At 44.2% G+C, this 23012-nt stretch overlaps 1 protein-coding gene across 2 annotated transcripts in view; it reads left to right on the top strand.

Moving 5' to 3' along the window:
• LOC140996401 (uncharacterized) overlaps positions 1–23012 on the top strand; it is a 29875-nt gene that overhangs the window by 6396 nt on the left and 467 nt on the right. Inside the window, exons 2-14 of one of the 2 annotated variants that reach the window (XM_073466790.1) lie at positions 5604–6008; positions 10454–10712; positions 11660–11805; positions 12605–12843; positions 13130–13302; positions 13713–13736; positions 16537–18033; positions 18797–18880; positions 19180–19254; positions 20530–20697; positions 21841–21984; positions 22064–22153; positions 22245–23012. The exon at positions 22245–23012 is cut by the window's right edge and continues 467 nt beyond it. In XM_073466790.1, the coding sequence (XP_073322891.1) occupies positions 5775–6008; positions 10454–10712; positions 11660–11805; positions 12605–12843; positions 13130–13302; positions 13713–13736; positions 16537–18033; positions 18797–18880; positions 19180–19254; positions 20530–20697; positions 21841–21984; positions 22064–22153; positions 22245–22375 (3264 nt within the window). In that variant the 5' untranslated portion in view covers positions 5604–5774 and the 3' untranslated portion in view covers positions 22376–23012. Of the gene's footprint in view, positions 1–5603; positions 6009–10453; positions 10713–11659; positions 11806–12604; positions 12844–13129; positions 13303–13712; positions 13737–15606; positions 18034–18796; positions 18881–19179; positions 19255–20529; positions 20698–21840; positions 21985–22063; positions 22154–22244 lie in introns of both variants that reach the window. The other variant, XM_073466789.1, reaches the window with a different exon arrangement.

The following is a 23012-nucleotide window of genomic DNA, read 5'->3' as shown; positions in this document are numbered from 1 at the left end:
GACGGAACTGATGTTTTTCTCAATCTCCTGAATCTCAGAAATGTGCCACGTGATGCCAAGCTAGGTTCTCCTGCACAAAGACTAATGTCCAGGCAGACACGTAGCACTCTTCCAGTCTCAAGGAAGCTGCTTGAACCACATGTGTTTAAGCCACAGGAAGTAAAAGCACAGCTTACTTACAAGAGACTGTCGCAAAAGTTATGCTATGACAGATCAAGCCGACCACTTCAACCTTTGATGGAAGGACAGACTGTCAGGCTGCAAACCCCACAAGGGTACAACCGAACAGGCGTGGTGAAGGAGATTTGCAAGGAGCCCAGGTCCTACCTCATTCACACAGAAGGCAAGCTGTACAGGAGGAATCGTCGACACATCTTGCCTGTATCCGAGCCTGCCCCAGCACAGCTTAAGCTCAGTGACACTGACCACCTGGATAGTGGACTTGGATCAAAAGACAACAATACTGGACAAAGACTTGAAACAATGGACACTGAACAGCTCCAGGATGAAATACCTGTAGCTAAGCTGTCTCCGAATACAACTGAAAATCTGTACAAGACACGCTCAGGTCGTGTTAGCAAACCAAATCCTAAGTACAGAGACTGAGTTCATTTGTCAGTTAAACATGTATAGCACATCGTTCAGTTTAATTCAGGATGTGTGATGAGCTAACACTCAGATGTTTGAGTTTATGTTTAAAGTACATTTACTTTGTTATGGTCTCAATTTCATGCTGTTTTTTTGTGATTGACATTTATGTTGTTTACATCTCAGCAGGGTGTTTATGAGTTTCATAATGTCATGATTTTCACCTTCATATGGCTGTCATTGGATCTTATCTGCTAAATGTTGGTAAAGACATAACCCCTGTTACATCTGCTGTTTGGTGAGTTAGTTTATTAAGCTTATGGAGCATAAGCTAAGGAAAGGGGATGTAGATCGTTATGTTAAGATTGGTTCAGTTTGAGCTAGTACAGCCACTGTATTTGCAGTCAGTAAAAGCTGCACATGCGTATACTCTAGGAGGCGTGGTTCGGTGGTGAGGTATTTGGTATTACCATGTGTGTCTGCTTGCATCCTCGGTGCTATAGTTAATAAACTTGAGTTATGGTCAAACCTAAAGCTTATCGTCATTCCAGTAAGCTTCCAACACTATTAAAACATTTGATCTGATCTGATTTACGTTAAAACAACATGTTTATGAGCTGATCTATGATTTGTGTTCTGATCATTTGGACTGATGTGTTTATGTGTTCTGTATTATTCTAAGTTCTGTATCATAGACAGCTGGACGTGTTTCAGTTTGTTGAAGACGTTTCACCTCTCATCCAAGAGGCTTCTTCACTTCTAACTAACTGGAGGAGCTGCAGGCTTTAAACTCTGTGTGGGAGTGTGCTACTGGACATAGTAGAAAAGTACTGTCAGAACTGGGCCCTGGCAGTAAACATGAAGAAAACTAATGTCATGATCTTTCAAAAATGCCCCAGATGTCAGGAGAGCAAACACAAATTTACCATAAATAATCACATCATTGAACACAGCATGAGTTATAGCTACCTTGGTATAACCATTACAGCATCAGGAGTTTCAACATGGCAGTGAACGCACTAAAAGAAAAAGCTGGAAGAGCCCTACATGCAATTAAGAGAACATTTTATAATTTCCAAATTCCAGTCAAAATCTGGCTTCAAATATTTGATAGTGTCATTTTATTTATTTTTTTAAATTTATTATACTGTTTCAATCCCACAAGGGGAAATTCTTTTTATCACTCACGTTATACATGCATGCACACCCACACACACACACAGTGTATAGAGGAGAACGAGTGAATGGGCAGCCATCTGCAACGGCGCCCAACGAGCAGTGTTAGGGGTCGGTGCCTTGCTCAAGGGCACCTCGGCAATGCCCAGGATGTGAACTAGTATTCTCCATTACAAGTCCACATCATACTCTTTTTTTGGTCCGAGTGGGACTTGAACCAGCCACCTTTGAGTCCCCAAGCCAAGTCCCTACGGACTGAGCTTTTGCCGCCCCAGCCCATTGCGCTGTACGGTAGTGAAGTCTGGGTCCACTCAGTCATCAGAGCTGAACCCGCTGGGACAAACATCCAGCAGAGTCTTTACATGCAGAGTTCAGCAGACACATTTTACACGTACACAGAAACACACCAACAAATGCATGTAGAGCAGAATGAGGCAGATACCCACTGATAATTAACATTCAACAGAGAACACTCAACTTTTAACCACCTGAAATCCAGCCAGAGACGCCCTCCACTCCAAAGCCCTCCAAACTCAAGAGCTGAGCCCAGAAAAGAGCCCCCTACAAAGAGCTGAACCACCTCTCAACATTAAAATACTCCTGGGAGAAGGAGACAGGGCATACCTGCTGCCCAATATGTGTCAACATGCACACCCTGAGACACACACACACACACACACACACACTGTATATACTGTATATATAATTAATGTAAATCAATCTTGGTGTTGTGTTTGTGTTGTTATTTGTTGTTGTCTGTCCGAGTGTTTGGACAGATGCTTTGGCAACATTGTTGTTAAACTTTCATTCCAATAAAGCCCCTTTGAATTGAATTTGAATTTGAGGTAGAGCTACAGTGTGAGAGAGAGAGAGAGAGAGAGAAAGGTAGAGCTACAGTGAGAGAGAGAGGTAGAGAAAGGTAGAGCTACAGTGGAGAGAGAGAGGTAGAGAAAGGTAGAGCTACAGTGAGAGAGAGAGAGAGGTAGAGAAAGGTAGAGCTACAGTGGAGAGAGGGAGGTAGAGAAAGGTAGAGCTACAGTGGAGAGAGAGAGAGAGAAAGGTAGAGCTACAGTGAGAGAGAGAGAAAGGTAGAGCTACAGTGAGAGAGAGAGAGAGGTAGAGAAAGGTAGAGCTACAGTGAGAGAGAGAGAAAGGTAGAGCTACAGTGAGAGAGAGAGAAAGGTAGAGCTACAGTGAGAGAGAGAGAGGTAGAGCTACAGTGGAGAGAGAGAGAGAGAAAGGTAGAGCTACAGTGAGAGAGAGAGAAAGGTAGAGCTACAGTGAGAGAGAGAGAGAGGTAGAGAAAGGTAGAGCTACAGTGAGAGAGAGAGAAAGGTAGAGCTACAGTGAGAGAGAGAGAGAAAGGTAGAGCTACAGTGGAGAGAGAGAGAGAGAAAGGTAGAGCTACAGTGAGAGAGAGAGAAAGGTAGAGCTACAGTGAGAGAGAGAGAAAGGTAGAGCTACAGTGAGAGAGAGAGAGAGGTAGAGAAAGGTAGAGCTACAGTGGAGAGAGAGAGGTGTTGAGCTCTGAGGTTTATCTCGAGGAGGAGAGCAGAGGAGATTAGAAAAGATAAAAAAGAAGGAGAGGAGAGGAAGAAGAAGAAGAAGAGGAGGAGGAAGGACGATCAGCAATTTGTCATTTGTTTACTCATCAAGAATCAACCTAAAGGCAAACTGCAGACAGACAGACAGGTGAGTAACTCACTGAGAGACAGACAGGAAACACTACAACAGGTAACAGACAGAGACAAGCAGACAGACAGGTAGAAACAGATCAGAAACACCAGAGAGAGACACATAGAAACAGACAGGTAGGTAGACGGATAGAGACAGACAGGTGGATAGAGACAGACAGGTGTATTGTGTAAAGAGATAACAGAAATTGTATGTGGCCTCCTTATTAGGAACACCTGTTCAGTTTGTTGCAGCTTCTGTGTCATAAAGTGACTTTAACGAAGTCTTTAATGTTCGTCATGTTTATGATGTTTAGGATGATGTCACTAACTGGACTGTAATATACTCAGGGGGGTTCCTAATAGTCTGAAACGTTCAGAACAGCTGTGAACAGAACATAAGACTTACAGACTGAACATGTGTTCCTCATAAAGTGGCCACTGAGTGGACGACACAGAGATATAAGATGTGAAACATGTGAGGAGGAGGAGGAGGAGTGTTTGTGGGTTCAAACATTTTAATAAAGAAGTAGAAGAAGAAGAAGACGAGCGGCCGAGTCTCAGAGTCTCAGTTTAATCATGTTTTCATCAGATCAGACACAAACAAACAAACAAACAACAGACAGAGAGACAGACACCAAGAGAGAGACAGACGGACAGACAGACAGACAGATACCAAGAGACAGACAGACAGACACCGATCAGGCATAACATTATGACCACCTGCCTAATATTGTGAAGGTTCCCCTTGTGCAGCCAAAACAGCTCTGACCTGTCAAGACATGGACTTCAGACCTCTGAGGGTGTCCTGTGGTGTCTGGCACCAGGGCGTTTTATAGTGGATCCTCTGGGTCCTGTATGTTGGGGGGTGGGGCCTCCATGGATCAGACCTGATCCAGCACGTCTTACAGATGCTCGATCAGATTGGGATCTGGGGATTTGGAGGAATTTGTTGGTCCACAACAGTGTTTGGATGGGCGATGCGTGTCAAGTAGCATTCACATGAATGCCAGCACGCAAGGTTTCCCAGCAGAACATCGCATTGTGATGAGATGATCAATGTTATTCACGTCACCTGTCAGTGGTTTTAATGTTGTGGCTGATCGGTGTATATTATTATATATTTCCATATCTTATTATTTCTCAGGAGTCTGCAAGAAGCTGAATATTTACCTGTTCACACAGGAAGTTCAAACACCTGTTTCTACCTGTTCAGACCTGTTAGAGCAGAAATATATCACAGTAGTATATCACAGTAATATATAACAGTAGTATATCACAGTAATTATCACAGTAGTGTATCACAGTAATATATCACAGTAGTGTATCACAGTAATATATCAGTAGTATATCACAGTAGTTTATCACAGTAATATATCAATAGTATATCACAGTAGTATATCACAGTAATATATCACAGTAGTATATCACAGTAGTTTATCACAGTAATATATCAATAGTATATCACAGTAGTATATCACAGTAGTGTATCACAGTAATATATCACAGTAGTATATCACAGTAGTATATCACAGTAATATATCACAGTAGTTTATCACAGTAATATATCACAGTAGTTTATCACAGTAGTTTATCACATTAGTATATCACAGTAATACATCACAGTAGTTTATCACAGTAATATATCACAGTAATATATCAATAGTATATCACAGTAGTATATCACAGTAATATATCACAGTAGTTTATCACAGTAGTTTATCACATTAGTATATCACAGTAATACATCACAGTAGTTTATCACAGTAATATATCACAGTAATATATCACAGTAGTATATCACAGTAGTATATCACAGTAATATATCACAGTAGTTTATCACAGTAATATATCACAGTAGTTTATCACAGTAGTTTATCACATTAGTATATCACAGTAATACATCACAGTAGTTTATCACAGTAATATATCACAGTAATATATCACAGTAGTATATCACAGTAGTATATCACAGTAATATATCACAGTATTATATCACAATAATATATCACAGTAGTATATCACAGCACTAAAAGCTCCAGAACAGATACTTAATAGATCGTATGGTGAGAGACAGAAAATCAGAACACAAAGAGATGCAGACTGAAGGGACAGACCTCCTCTTCTTCCCTGGTTTCACTGATTTCACTGATGTTTTTGTTGCAGCCTGTTGGTGGGTGGAGCATCTTCAGATTATTTTCACCTGGTAACCATGAAGATTAGAAGATAACCGGCTGGCCACCATGACAACCACCTGTTTGAATCTCAGGATAAAAAATGTGGGAGGTACATTTGACCTCCTGATGAACTTCCTGTCTGCCTGACCGTCTGGCCACCATGTCTCAGCTTCACCCCCGTCTCCTCCTCCTCCTCCTCCTGCCGGTGTTGGGCTGGTGTCAGACCGGCAGTCAGTTTGACCTGTGTCGGTCTCTGCGTGGCTCAGAGGCAGGGCCTGGATGGGAGTTTTATGCCTGTCAGCCTCCACCTGCCAACATGAGGGAGGTGATGCAGATCAGAGTCGACCCCCCCGGAATCACCTGTGGAAACCCACCTGAGCGATTCTGCACACTGGTCAGTCAAACACACCTGAACAATCACCTGAACACACAAACACACACCTGAACACACACCTGAACACACATTTGAACACACCTGAACACACACCTGAACACACAAACATACATCTGAACACACACCTGAACACACATTTGAACACACCTGAACACACACCTGAACACACAAACATACATCTGAACACACCTGAACACACACCTGATCACATAAACACACCCCTGAACACCTGAACACACACCTGAACACACACCAGAACACAAAAACACACACCAGAACACAAAAACACACACCTGAACACACAAACACACACCTGAATACACAAACACACACCTGAACACACTAGAACACACCTGAACACACCTGAACACACAAACACACAAACACACACCTAAACACACACCTGAATATGCAAACACACATCTGAACACACACCTGAATACACACCAGAACACAAAAACACACACCTGAACACACAAACACACACCTGAATACACAAACACACACCTGAACACACCAGAACACACCTGAACACACAAACACACACCTGAACACACCCGAACACACAAACACACAAACACACACCTAAACACACACCTGAATATGCAAACACACACCTGAACTCACAAACATACATCTGAACACACACCTGAACACACACCTGATCACACAAACACACCCCTGAACACCTGAACACACACCTGAACACACACCAGAACACACAAACACACACCCGAACACACAAACACACACCTGAATACACAAACACACACCTGAACACACCTGAACACACCTGAACACACAAACACACAAACACACACCTAAACACACACCTGAATATGCAAACACACATCTGAACACACACCTGAATACACACCAGAACACAAAAACACACACCTGAATACACAAACACACACCTGAACACACCAGAACACACCTGAACACACAAACACACACCTGAACACACCCGAACACACAAACACACAAACACACACCTAAACACACACCTGAATATGCAAACACACACCTGAACTCACAAACATACATCTGAACACACACCTGAACACACACCTGATCACACAAACACACCCCTGAACACCTGAACACACACCTGAACACACACCAGAACACACAAACACACACCCGAACACACAAACACACACCTGAATACACAAACACACACCTGAACACACAAACACACACCTGAACACACCTGAACACACAAACACACACCTAAACACACACCTGAATATGCAAACACACACCTGAACACACACCTGAACTCACAAACATACATCTGAACACACACCAGAACACAAAAACACACACCTGAATACACAAACACACACCTGAACACACCAGAACACACCTGAACACACAAACACACACCTGAACACACAAACACACAAACACACACCTAAACACACACCTGAATATGCAAACACACACCTGAACACACACCTGAACTCACAAACATACATCTGAACACACACCTGAACACACCTGAACACACAAATACACACCTGAACACACGCCTGAACTCACAAACATACATCTGAACACACATCTGAACACACCTGAACACACAAACACACACCTGAACACACACCTGAATACGCAAACACACACCTGAACACACACCTGAACTCACAAACATACATCTAAACACACACCTGAACACACAAACACACACCTGAACATCTCACTTCACTCAACACTATAAACCAATAGCATGATTATCTCACAGGTGTGCTTGGACCGCTCACAGTAACGCATGAAGTCGACATGCTGACTGCAGGAACGCCCCCCTCAGCTGCTCCCTGTTGATTACATGTTAAGTTCAAAACAACAAGTTGTTTCCAAAGTCGTTTCGGAGAGTTTGTCAGTACATACATCCAGCCTCACAATCACAGACCACATGTAACCACGTCACCTGAGGACCATTCTTCAACTTGTGAAAACAGCGAGCAGAAACAAAAGCCTTGTGTTTATATTTGTGTTGAGTGTCGTTCAGGTGCGAGCTGGTCTTCAGGTCTGTTATCAGTCACATTTTCGCTTCGATCAGTTTGAACTGATGATGTTCAGTCAGTGACAGCAGGTGATTCAGGCTGTTTAAAGAGTCCTGCAGGTTCAGCTGGAATAACTGAACACTTTCAGTACTAACAGACTCTAAAAGGATTCTAACAGAGTATCTGATGATTTATGATTTCAAAACATAACATACACATTACAATATGTCTCATATTCAGGCCAATACTGTGATCTGTTCACATAAAGAGATTAAAGTTGCTCCTGTCAATCATTTCAGGAACACACACACACACACACACACACACACACATTTCCTGCTGTCTGTATAATTGTTCCTTTGGGAAACTGGAGACATTTCTGAATTATTGATAAAAGCAACAGATGTAATGAAGCAAAAATTTAATGTCAACAAGATTTTAACCTTTAACCCCATTTAAAGAGCAACTACACAGCTCGTTTAACCTGAACATGAAACCAGAAGTTTCTCCAAACACGACGGAGACGTTCCTCAGTTTCATGATGCTGCGTCTCTACGATCAGATGGAAACTAATGACGGACTGTTTCAATAATCAGTTAATGATATGATCAGTTTGTCAGCTGACAATAATAAGTTTAACTTACAGTCAGTTACAATTACAGTCAGTTACAGTTACAGTCAGTTACATTCAGTTACAGTTACAATCAGTTACAGTCAGTTTCCGTTACAGTTAGTGACGTCTACAGTCAGGTACAGCTACAGTTATAGTCAGTTACAGTCAGTTACAGTCAGTTACAATGACAGTCAGTTACAGTTGGTTATAGTTACAGTTAGTTATAGTTACAGTCAGCTAGTTAAATGTTTAGTTGTAGATTAGTTGTACTATGGCAGCTGGCAGCTGCAGCTAAAGTCAAAAGATAAGCCTCTCACACACACTGATCAGATTAACTTCAGTGTTAATCCATCACACACTGCACAAGTATGTTACTGGGACACACACACACACACCCACACACACACCCTCCCTCTCTCTCTCTCTCTTCAGTAAACTGTGTTGGATCATGTGATGGTCAGCAGGTGCCCCACCACATACAGCAGGTGCCCCACCACACACAGCAGGTGCCCCACCTCATAGGGCAGGTGCCCCCCACCTCATAGAGCAGGTGCCCCACCTCATACAACAGGTGCCCCACCTGGACTACTGCAACTCGCTCTTGGCTGGACTCCCAGCCTCCGCGACTAAACCACTGCAGCGTATCCAGAACGCTGCAGAGGTCCTCTGTGACCTCCACTGGCTTCCTGTTGCGGCCTGCATCAGATTCAAGATGATGGTACTGGTCTTCAAGGCCGTCAACAGAACTGCACCCATCTACCTCCAAACACTGGTCAGATCAGACGCCCCAGCCCGAGCACTTTGCTGCACTACATCAGCTGGCCGGCTGGTACCGCCATCACTGAGAGCAAACAAAGGTCGCTCAGCGAAGTCGCGACTCTTCTCTGTTCTGGCGCCTCAGTGGTGGAACGAACTCCCAACCAATGTCAGGACAGCAGAGTCACTCGGCATCTTCTGCAGAAGACTCAAGACTCAGTTGTTCAGACTTCACCTCGACACCGCATAGTATGACTCCCTCCCATCCCCCAACCCCCCCACAAAAAAAACATGTATATGTACTCGTATGTTCTGACACTCAACACTTATGTTCTTAAGGTATCCTTGATAAATAGCAGCTACTATGCTCAGATGAGGGCTTGAAAATTGTTTCTATTTTTTCTTTTCTACTTTATTGATGGTGAAATGTTGTGGTTTCTTTTTTGTGACAAATGTACTTATTGTAGGTCTCTTTGGACAAAAGGGTCTGCTAAATGCCCTAAATGTAAATGTAAGGTGCCCCACCTCATACAGCAGGTGCCACCTCATACCGCAGGTGCCCCACCACATGCAGCAGGTGCCCCACCTCATACAGCTGGTGCCCCACCTCATACAGCAGGTGCCCCACCTCATACAGCAGGTGCCCCACCTCATACAGCAGGTGCCCCGCCTCATACAGTTAGTGCTCCACCTCACACAGTTGGTGCTCCACCTCGTAGATGCACCACTTACAGCTTGTAACCAACTTACTTACAGAGATACAAAACATGGACACAGTCTCTGTGATGTCACCAATAGGCTAATCTAAAACAGGGCAAAGAGGTGGAGTGTGGGTGGAGCTAAGGCAAGCTGAATGCTTTCTGCTGTAAAGTTGGTCAGTTTAACACGTGCTCTGTACAACCATTGCATTATAACACATTATAAGTATGTTCATAATGTGTTGTAATGCATCATAGACATGGGCCTCTTAGCTTCAACCATCAGAATGTTGTAAAAGATCAAATAATCTCATAAATGTTCCACCGTGACTTTAAATAAACTAGGTTCTGTTGTTTGCTGTTCTGCAGGAGAACCCATACCTGTGCAGCGATGAGTGTGATGCGTCCAGCCCAGACCTGTCTCACCCTCCACAGCTGATGGGAGACAGGGAGCGGGGAGGGCTCATCACCTACTGGCAGACAGTCACATGGTCCAGGTATCCTGAGCCCCTACTGGCCAACATCACTCTGTCCTGGAATAAGAGTCTGGAGGTGGTCGATGACATCATCGTCACCTTCGAGTATGGCCGACCAACAAGCATGGTGCTCGAGAAATCCCTGGACAAAGGTGATTGGTCAGTGAGGGGCAGAAGGGTGGAGAGAGTCAGCCAATCGAATATCAGCTGGTACTGTCATGTGGTCTGTATCAGATATCTGTGGATCATTAAAAACTTGTATTAGCATGTGGTCAGATATCTGTGGATCAATAACTCTCAGGTTACTGATCAGTAAATGATTACATGCATGCTCAACAGGTGTTGATGACATCGAACATTCAGAAGGAAAAGGTCACCTGACTTCACCTCTTCCTGTTAGTAAAGCTGCCCTTCAAAGTAAAAGCTACAGACAGGCCCTTCAGGAGGAGAGATAAGTAGAGTTCATGAAGACTCTCAGGTCATGTGACCAGGAAGACAAACAGTCACATGACTGACAGGTGTAACTGAGCAGTAGCTTCTCCACTGGTTGTGGTTACCTTCAGCCTCATTAGCACCACAGCCAACAGATCAAATCTTTTTTTGACATCTCTCTCAGATCGTCTCTTCAGCCTCTCTGACTCTGCAAAGAAAATGAATACAAGCTATTAACAGATTGGACCTGTCGACCATCTTCACTTTAACTAGATTTGATTTGTGTAGTTTTGACTTCAGCAGTTGTAGCAGCACAACGTTAATGAATGACTACATCATCATCAGAGATCTGATCACAATCTGTGATGATGACAAGAGATAATGAGACTGCTTGTCAATACCAGGAAAGACTTCTGATGAGATATTAATTTCCAGATATCGATCACATGTTAATACCAGGTGCTGATGAAGTCTTAAGACCGTCATGTATCCTGTGTTGTGTCACTTCCTCTTAGTTACATTAAGTTTCAAATACAGACCTCAGCATCAGTTCCACAAAGAATTGGACTGGGACCAGTGCTGAGCCATGAGGGCGCCAAAACCGTGTGTAGTGATGACTGATTATCAAGTGATGATGGCCGCTATTGATCGTGTGTTTGTGTTCCAGGTCTAACGTGGCAGCCGTATCAATACTACGCTGACGACTGTCTTGAGGCCTTCGGCATGTCTCCGAAACAAGTCTCTGATTTAGCACCGAGTAACTTGACCCGGGTCATCTGTACTGAGCAGTACTCCCGCTGGGTCGGAGCAAAGGTGTGTAACTGGACCTTATACTGGTCATACTGGGAAGCAGATAAAACTCATGATACATTTACATCATAGCCTGACTGTACCTGTCGCTACCTGATCATATCTGACCATACTTTAACTACCTGATCATACCTGCCATACTTGATCATACTTGACCATGCCTGACCTACCTTATCATACCTGAACCTACCTGATCATACCTGACCTATCTGACCATACCTGACCTACCTGATTATACCTGACCGTGCCTGACCTACCTGATCATACCTGACCCTACCTGACCTACCGGATCATACCTGACCCTACTTGATCATACCTGACCAAACATGACCTACTTGATCTTACCTGACCTACCTGATAATACCTGACCGTGCCTGACCTACCTAATCATACCTGACCGTACCTGACCTATCTTATCATACCTGAACCTACCTGATCATACCTGACCTACCTGACCATACCTGACCTACCTGATTATACCTGACCGTGCCTGACCTACCTGATCATACCTGACCCTACCTGACCTACCTGATCATACCTGACCCTACTTGATCATACCTGACCAAACATGACCTACTTGATCTTACCTGACCTACCTGATAATACCTGACCGTGCCTGACCTACCTAATCATACCTGACCGTACCTGACCTACCTGATCATACCTGACCTAGATGATCATACCTGAACTACCTGATCATACCTGACCATACTTGCACTACCTGACCATACCTGATCATACCAGATCATACCTGCCCATGCCTAACCAATGGCTGAAAGCATGTTACCTGTGTGACCAATAGGAAGAGAAGGTCGTGGTGTTCGAGGTGCGCGCTCGGTTTGGAGTGTTTGCAGGTCCGAAGTTGATCAACATGGACGCCCTCTACACCCGGATGGAGACGATGAAGGGTCTGAGAGACTTCTTCACCTTCACCAACCTCCGCCTGCGACTCCTCCGCCCGGCACTGGGAGGGACCTATGTCCAGAGAGACAACCTGCTTAAGTACTTCTATGCTATCTCCAACATCGACATACCTGCCAGGTAAATAATATCTACACCCAATAACCAGCTACACCTGCTACCAGTTAGCAACACCTTCTAACAACCAGCTACACCTGCTAACAGCCAGCTACACCTCCTAACAGCCAGCTACACCCGCTAACAACCAGCGTAGTGTGTAGTGTAGTGTAGTGTGCGATGTCAGAGGGTCTGTTTCAGGAGGTTCTGATGTCATTAAGGTGTGGGAGGAGTCTCTGACCACCTGGCGTCCTGGAGAAGGTACAGCAGGACTCATGTGTGTTTGTGTTTCTGTGTATGTTTCGTGCAGGTGTAAGTGTAACCTGCATGCATCTCAGTGTGTGTTACGTGATGTGACGCTGCAGTGTGACTGTGACCACAACACAAGTGGACAGGACTGTGAGCGCTGCAGCCAAGGCTTCAAACCCCGCAGCTGGAGACCAGGATCTTACCTACCCCTGCCCAAAGGCACCTCCAACACCTGTGCGTACCTGAACACACACTCACACACACACTGCTGAAGTCAATTCAATTCAAAATACTTTATTTGTCCCTGGGGGGGGCTCGGAGCACTCCATGCACGCTGCTAACGTCATATTGGTCATGAAGGAGCCTCTATACTCTATAAACTCTATAGAGTCTATAGAGTTTATAGAAAATATATATGCTACCATATGATATAGGCTTGAGTATTTACAGTATATAGTTCAGAGAATATTATAGTCATCAAGTCCCTGCACTCTGCTGCTGCTGGGGAACGGAGGGAGGGGCAGCTTGACAAGGGTGGTGCATCCCCCCTCACCCCCCTCACCCGCCTCACCCCCCTCACCATGTCTGAAACAGCAGTGGAGATCTTTAAAGTATTTTTCAATAACATGTTGTGTCTTCTTCAGGTGAAGCAGCAGAAACAGCAGCTAGTAAGTACAGTTCACCTGTTCATCTATCTGTCCGCTCATCTGTCTGTCTGCTCATATGTTCACCTGTCTGTCCGCTCATCTGTCTGTCTGCTCATATGTTCACCTGTCTGTCTGCTAATCTGTCTGTCTGCTCAGCTGTTCACCTGTCTCCACACTCAGAAAGACAAACTAGAGTAATGTGGTCAGTGTTGCATCATGGGATACCACTCTATCTTTCCTTTCAATAAATTATTATTTTTTTATTATTTTTTTTAAAGTTTTGTTTGTAATTGCATCATTCTCACTTATGTCAATCCAAAATAGAGTTAGTTAGTTTGATAGTTGGTTAGGTAGTTAAATACAAGAGAAAGTATTGATTCTTTTTAAATAATTGGTCACATGATTGATCGCATCAGTGAGCGAGTTAAATATCAGGGTGCATTCTGGGAGGGAAGTCTGAACGTTAATCTGTCATTAACACACCAACAGATGGTGTGTGTGTTTAATCTGTATTAGCCTGTTTAACCGGTCAATCACTTCACACACACATACACACACACACACACACACACATTTTGTCAGGATCAAAGAAATCAGTCTAATTTTGAGACACACAGAACATATAGAGACAAACACAGTAACATGCCGGTTTGAGATTTTTAAGGAACCACAGGGATCCGAAAAGATGCAACAGTGATCAGAACAATCACAGGGTAGAACAAATAGAACAACAGTAGAACAGTAGAGCGGTAGAACACGGTAGAACACGGCAGAACACGGTAGTTGGAGATGTGACAGTGACTGAATCCACACAACTCTGTTCAAATGGGGTCACAAAGTCTCTCAGGAAAAAGTTGATATTTAGCTTCTCAAACGTGTGAAAGTTCACCGACATTCTGCTCAAACTGAACCTGCAACAAAAGTGAAAATCTGGAGTCCAGCAGTGTGTGGATTTGATCACAGAAACATCAGAGTCCAGTAAAGGTCTCTGCAGAACAGAACTGGGTGTTTCTACTTCATTACTACCTTCTGATTGGTTGGCTGGGTTTCTGGCTCTGAACAGGTAAAGTGACAGCACTGATAGACTCCAAAATAACTGTTGTGTTGAGTATTTAGGTGTCCACCACAGAGAACAAGCACAGTGTTTGATCTCGTCAGCATGTGCCGGCCGATCAGGGTTCAGACCAACAGGTGGGATCAGGATCAGGGTTCAGATAAACAGGTGGGATCAAGATCAGGGTTCAGACCAACAGGTGTGATTAGGATCAACAGGTCGAATCAGGATCAGGGTTCAGACCAACAGGTAGGATCAGGGTCAGGATCAACAGGTAGGATCAGGATCAGGATTCCGACCAACAGGTTGGATCAGGGTCAGGACCAACAGGTAGGATCAGGATCAGGGTTCAGACCAACAGGTGGGATCCGGGTCATGACCAACAGGTAAGATCAGGGTCAGGACCAACAGGTGGAATCAGGATCAGGGTTCAGACCAACAGGTGGGATCAGGGTCAGGACCGACAGGTGGGATCAGGATCAGGGTTCAGACCAACAGGTGGGATCAGGATCAGGGTTCAGACCAACAGGTAGGATCAGGGTCAGGGTCACTGATATTTGCTCAGTGATTGAGTTTTTTCCTTCACTCTCTACAGTAAAATTATCAGTGTTTAACAGTCAGATGAGCAGACTGACACTTTATTATCTGATAACACATTTAATTTGGAGTCTACTGTCGGGCTGAGGGTATGGGAGGGGGTTTCTGAAACTCTTTTTACTCACATTTCAGTGAACTGAAAAGCTCCCAGGGATGAATGTTCTGCAGAGAGTTCAGTCATGTTCTATAGAGAACAGAGAGCTGAGCTTCACTAAAGACACAACTCTTCTTCTCTGACAGCGGCTGGTGACTCTAACTCAGCAGCACCAGACAGACCCTCTGCCTCATCAAATGGAGTGACTGACATTACTACTACAACTACTACTACAACTACTGCTACTCCTACTACAACTTCTGCTACATCTACTACTATGACTGAAAGTGTTGCTGTTACCACTGCAGAGACTACTACTACTGATAGCTCTACTACTGCAGCTACAACTGACAGCAATATAAGTACTGACACTACTACAACTGACTGTACTGTAACTGATGGTACTACCGCTACTGAAAGTACTACTACTACTACTGAAGCAGACGGGACTACCCCTACTTACAGTATTGCTACTACTAACACTGCTTCTACTATAGGCACTTCTTTTACTGCCTCTACTGACCAAACTAGTACTACATACAGTACTACTGCTATTTTTATGTACACAATGACTTCTGATGCAGCTCCTACAAGCACAGCAAGTGCTCTTTCAGCCATTACTTCTACTACCGCTGACACAAGGAGTATTACTACTGCAGAAATAACTACTAGTATTATCCCTGTATTTAGCACTGACAATGTTCTTACTACCCTTACTACCATGATGGATACTAGCTCTACAACTTACATTATTAGTACTAGTGATACTGGTGACTTTCCTAAAGCTGGTTTAGACTCGACAACAGTTGACACCAGTGCTACAGTTTTTACTACTTTCAGTACTGCTGTTAGTACTGCAGGCTCTGATGCTTTTCCAGACTTTAGCAGTACAACAGGGCCTACAGCCAACACAGCTCTATCCAGCAGCCCAGCTCTGGAGACTGTAGGCAAATCAGCCCCTACAGTACCAGACACTACCACTCCTAGTACCACTATTAACACCAGTTCCACGAGTACCAACAGCTTCACTATCCCAGGCCCCAGTACTGACTCTGAGGTGTCTATTTCTGACCCAGTGACTCCATCCTCTGACTCCACCTCCTCACCAGACAGTACAGACTCTGCCTTCTCTGGTAATGGTACTGACAACATGATCACCAGTACAACCCTATCTGCTGATGGTACTACAACATCAACCGGAACACCAACAACAGCAACCATCCCAGTAATAACCCCAACCAATGACGGGGCTCCATCAGGAGACACTCGATCAACTATATCAGTCACAACCAATCAGGCTGGAGATCCTTCATTTACAGCAGGAACTGACACAACTTCTCCTGATGTTCCTCCAGACACTCAGATGAATATACCACCTCCTGGTGTACCTGATGAAGCTCCTCCTGATGTACTAACTCCTGATGTACCTCCTCCTGATGAAGCTTCTGCTGGTGTACCTCCTCCTGACGTACCTCCACCTGATGAAGCTCCTCCTGGTGTACTAACTCCAGATGTACCTCCTCCTGATGTACCTCCTCCTGATATACCATCTTCCAATGTCCCTCGTGCTGATGAAGCTCCTCCAGATGTATCTCCCTCTGATGTATCTCCTCTGGATTTACCTCTTCCAGATGTACCTTCTCCTGATGTACCTCCTCCTGATGTACCTTCTCCTGATGTACCTCCTCCAGATGTAACTAATCCAGATGCACCTCCTCCAGATGTAACTAATCCAGATGTACCTCCTCTAGATGTACCTCTTCCTGATGTACCTCCTCCAGATGTACCTCTTCCTGATGCACCTTCTTCTGATGTACCTCCTCCAGATGTACCTCCTGATGTACCTCCTCCAGACGTACCTCTTCCTGATGTACCTTCTCCTGATGTACCTCTTCCTGATGTACCTCCTCCTGATGTACCTCCTCCAGGTGTTCCTCTAGAAGCACCCTCCTCTAGGATCCCAGACACACTTATTGATGTACCTTCTCCTGATGGAGCACCTCCTGAAGTATCTCGTCCTGATGCTGCTTCTGTAGAGTCCTTGTTGCCTTCTTCTGATGGAGGAGGAGGTGATGCTGTACCAGACACAAGCTCCACCACCTTAGATCGATCGGACCCTTCTGGTGATTTGGCCCCTGTGGACTTCACCTTCCCTTTCCCGGATGATCCAAGTTCAGTTGAATCGGGACCAGATTCTGGACCAGTGCCTGTTAGGGATCCTGGGAACAGTCCAGATGATTCCCGTGGATCTGTTGATGTTACTGGATCAAATTCAGTGGATTCTGGACTGGATTCTGTCTCATTAGGGCCAGATACAGAGGTGACAGGAAATGATGAAATGCAATCAACCAGAACTGATTCCTCTGCACCAGACAGTGGAAGTCCTGGTCTAGATTCTAGATCAGATTCTTCTCAAGCAGTAGATGATCCAGGAGTCAATTCTTCAGCAGCTACAATGGACGAAAAGTCATCTGGAGAGGATTCAGCTGCTGGTGGACCAGCAGGAGTATCAGAGTCCAATGAAAAGAGAGACTCAAAACAAGAGAAGACAGAAGAGGAAAACAAGGACAAAGGTACAGAATGAGACCATGATTGGTCAGAATATAATATCATGCACAATTTATTTAAGAACATTGGCTGCACACTCAGAAATTCTTGATAATTTACTTTTACATCTGGGTTGAGTTTGAGATTCATACTTGACTTTAGAAAAAGCAGCTTGACAAAAGATTCCTAGCAAAAGGTACAACTTACTTGTTGTCTTCAAAGCTTTCAACCACATATTTTGGTCTTCGTCAGCTGGTGGAGCTGCTTAGTTGTCATGGACACAAGTTATTATCATGTGACATGAGCAGATGTGGTTAAGAGCTTCACCAAAAGTAAGTTGGACCTTGTGCTGGAAACTTCTTGTCCAAATACGTCTGGGTGCTTTAAACTGAGTCACGACAGAACAGTTTCTACATCATTTAGTGATGTTCACTGTAATAGATTACTGAAGTGACACAAGTATCAAGTCTGTGCAAATGTATTTAAAGGAAATCAGGTCAATTAAACCCTCCTGATGAAACTTGTCAAATGAAAAGTAGCTGCTGTGTTTTGCAGGATCTCAGTGTAACACATGGAGAATTAACAACATGTAAACTGGGAGGATAAATGAGGAACCACAACACAAATGAAGCCCAGATGTCTTTTAGAAAAAGCTCAAAACCTGCAGAGAGTTGACAACCTATCAGACCAGCAGCTTCACTTGTTGATCCATCAAACTGTACTCAAATAAACAGTAATTCATATTTTCATGCAAATTAAAATCTGTTCCATCTCTGTTGAACCAAACAGTCACTGAGGCCAAAGATGAAACAAAAAAGGAAACTAAAGAGGAAGGAGGGAGGGAGAAAGATGACAAAGGCTACGAGAAAAAAGGTATAACATGTATGAACAGCAATAGACATGCCACCTACTGGCCAGCATTGGTAACAGCGGCTGCAGGTGTAGTAATAGTAACAGTAGCAGTAGGAGAAATAGTAGTAGTAGTAGAGCTACTAGTATGAGACCCTCTTAAACATGAGGGAATACATCTCAAGTGTTTATGTTGATACAATAAATGGTAAAAGTACCTCCTATGACTTGTCATGAGAAGTTCAGCAGCATTGTTGAAGTCTGATGACCTCTGCTGCTACTTGCCCGTTGCCATGGTTACACACCTTGTTTTGTGTCCAAAGCGACCCAGAAGATTCTGATTCCAGGAGGACCAAAGTTCAGTCAGCTGTCCAAAATCGCCTACGTCACCTTCCAGGGTAAGATCAACTCTGACCACCTGACTTGCTCACCTGCACATAACTCCTCCCTCCTGTATCAATGGGCATGCCCACACAAACTGAGGTGCAGTCAGATATTCCCGCCAGATTTTCTGACACATTAGACTCCTCCCCCACGGACAAGTCACTGTCAGGGTCAAAGGTCAACAGAAAAAAATGTAAGACACAAACAAACTAGATGATGTAACCTGCCACAGTGTTCAGGTCTCTGCTGCCGCCTTCATCAGTGTTTATGTTTGTTCTACCTGTCTCACCTGTCTGTATGTTTGATTTCGTCCATAATGCTACATGGGCGGAGTTATGAACAGTGGCTGGAGATTCGTTAAAGAGGCAGTTTGTAAGATCTGTCCAGAATGTCAGTTTGTGATGTCATGTGACAACTGATCTAACATCATGAACAGGGTGAAGAAACAACAGTGTTGGCGTTCTGTCAAAGACGTCTATGTTCTGTGTTCTACTGAAGTTAGCATGCTAACCAGCTAGCTCCTGACAGCACTCTGTAGCTCAGAGGTGAGGTTTCAGCTAGGAGATGTAAAAGCAGCCAGTTCACTACTTAGTCTAATAAGTCAACAAAATAAACTCACTAAATGTGAAGAAAGGAAATATTTTTACACCTATTTTCCTTCTAAACAGAAAAACCGTCCACCGTCTGAATTCAAGTTTCTCTCTTTGACTGAACTAAGACGAGCTTAATGACCTCGTTAACTCATCGTAAAACACACTTCATTCAAACTGGACACAAACAGAATCAAAGTCACCAGAACAGTGTTGGTTTGTCTCCACAGTCACCTCTGGTTTGGTCCAAATAAATCCTTCGTTCCATCTGCTGCTTCATGCCTCTCCTGTCCCCGCCTGTCGTGTCGTCTCGTTCCTGGACTCATAGTCCTGGTTAGAGCCGCTGTAAATCACCGTGTACTGTATCTCTTGTCGTCAAACTGACCTTCTTCACTCTCAGAGTCTGTGTTCAGTCCCAGTCTGAGTCCAGACCTGTTCACTGGGAGGATGCTGAGCCCGGTCACCGTGGTGACTCCTCCCATCATCCGAGGTCTCGGTCAAAGCAGACAAAGCAGATCGTGTTCATCTCTGTTCAGACAAAACTGACAAATATGTGGAATATGTTTCTGATTAAAATCACAACCACAATTAGCATTAATTCTGTTTTTAATAAAGGGCAGATTTTAATATTTCATCATGTCGAGGGGGAAAATAAGTTTGTGTTTTAACTGACCTCATGTGTGTATGTGTGTGTGTCAGACTGTGAGTGTAACGGTCACTCCAACCGCTGCAGCTACATCGACTTCCTCAACGTGATCACATGTGTGAGCTGTAAACACAACACACGAGGTCAGAGCTGCCAGTCCTGTCGCCTTGGTTACTATAGAAACGCCTCGCTGCCACTGGACGACGAGAATGTCTGTGTTGGTGAGTAACACACACACACACACACACACACACAGAGCAATGACAACCACACATTAGTCAAACTATGCTGCCACCTGGTGGATAAACAAACTAATACAAATAATTTAAACTAAATTATGAAAAGATGATGATGATGATGTTGATGATGATGGTGATGATGATCGTTTGACACAGTCGACCACAATATACTACTGGACCAACTGGAAAACTGGGTGGGACTCTCCCCAGGGCTCCATTCTGGGGCCTCTGCTATTCAACTTTTACATGCTCCCTCTAGCTCAGACAATGGAAAACAACAAAATATGTTACCATAGTTATGCAGATGACAAACAAATTTACATAACCATCTCACCAGGGGACTATAATCCCATACAAACGCTGAGTGGATGTGTTGAACAAATCAGTGATTGGATGTGTCAGAGTTTTCTTCAGTTAAACAAAGTTAAGACTGAAATAATTGTTTTTGGAGCCAAGGAAGAACGACTAACAGTCTTTTCAGTCTGTGATGTTGAAAATTACAATCCGAGCCAGAAACCTTGGTGTAATCATGAACTTATGTCTCGGCAGAAAACTTGTCCGTGCATTTATCTTCAGCAGACTCGACTACTGTAATGGTGTCTTTACAGGATTTTCTAAAAAATCCATCAGACAGCTGCAGCTGATCCAGAACTCTGCTCGACTCCTAACAAGAACCAAAAAAGTAGATAACATCACTCCTGTTCTTAGCTCTTTACACTGGCTTCCTGTCTGTCAAAGAATAGATTTCAAAATCTTGCTGTTGGTTATAAAGCACTGAATGGTTTCTGATCTGCTGCTACATTATGAATCATCCAGACCTCTGAGGTCGTCAGGTTCAGGTCTGCTTTCAGTCCCTGGAGTCAAAACTAAACATTGTGATGATGATGGTGATGATGATGGTGAAGATGATGATGATGTTGGTGATGGTGATGGTGATGGTGATGGTGATGATGGTGGTGATGATGATGATGATGATGATGGTGGTGATGATGATGATGATGGTGGTGATGATGATGATGATGATGATGGTGGTGGTGATGATGATGATGATGATGATGATGATGATGGTGGTGATGAAGATGATGATGGTGATGATGATGATGAAGGTGACTCTTGTGTCCTCAGAGTGTGACTGTGACGTGGAGAGGAGTCTGTCTCCTCACTGCTTGGACTCGGGGCTCTGTCAGTGTAAACCTGGAGCCTCCGGGCGGCGCTGTGACTCCTGTCTCCCTGGATACACCTGGAGAGGAGGCGGAGCCAGCTGCACAGGTACACAGGGCTTCAGTGACCTGGTATCATGTTATCAGTGATGTTATCATTAATCAATAATCAGTGACTGTCCCCTCAGTGAACGTGTGTGACGAGGAGCGTTTGATTTGTCAGAACGGAGGAACCTGCATCGACTTCCAGCGCTGCGTGTGTCCAGAAAACTTCACAGGTAAACAAACACCTCGATGATGTCACAGCTCAGGTGATGTGGGGGGCAGATGATGTCACAGCTCAGGTGTGTGATGATGTCATGTGTGCAGGTTTGTTCTGTGAGAAGAGCGTCTGTCTGAAGAAGAGCGGTTGCCCTGAAGGTGTTGAGAGCTCTGCCTCCTCTCTGACATCACATCTTTACCTGCTGACCGTCAGTTTGATCTCCTCTACCTTCTGCTGACCACGCCCACTGGCCCGGGGTCACATCCACCGATGATATCATCGAGGAGCTGAACCTGTTTCCTGTTAGAACAGGATATGACATCATCACTCAGCTAATCAGCTGCTTTGTTTCAGGGAGTTGAAGAGCGCTGCTCAGCCATCAACTATTGATGACAGTCACTGAGTCCACAGGCTCTCACATTAAAGTCAAAGTTTGTACCTGAGGTGATAAAATGAGATGTAAATGTTGAAACTGGAAGAATTGTCACAGGAAGCGTTTACAGCCGGTGTGATGACCAATGAGACCAACAAGAAAAACAGCCGACATGTTTCATCTTTTCTACTGTCAACATGAAAATAACATGTAATAATCAATATAATCAACTCATTAACACTTTATCTGCCTTTTAATGACCCAGTGTAACAACACGATAACAAGATAACAACACAATACCAACAGCTGATGTCTGCGGCTCCAGCTTGATTCAGTCTGTTGGTTTTAATCTTAATAAACAGATTCTGATTGTTTCTGGTCAACAACTTCGAAGTCGCAGAGGCTGGGAGTGTCAGGACTGACAGGAGGTCTCTGATTGGTCGGCATGCTGCCATGTGGTTAATGACTTCCTGTCAGGACTCACCTGTGGTTGCTCCTCAAA

Source organism: Pagrus major, chromosome 5, assembly GCF_040436345.1.
Source record: "Pagrus major chromosome 5, Pma_NU_1.0".
In the NCBI taxonomy this organism is placed as follows: domain Eukaryota; kingdom Metazoa; phylum Chordata; class Actinopteri; order Spariformes; family Sparidae; genus Pagrus; species Pagrus major.
The sequence above is the reverse complement of the archived record's forward strand: the minus strand, read 5'-3'. Positions and strand labels throughout refer to the sequence as shown.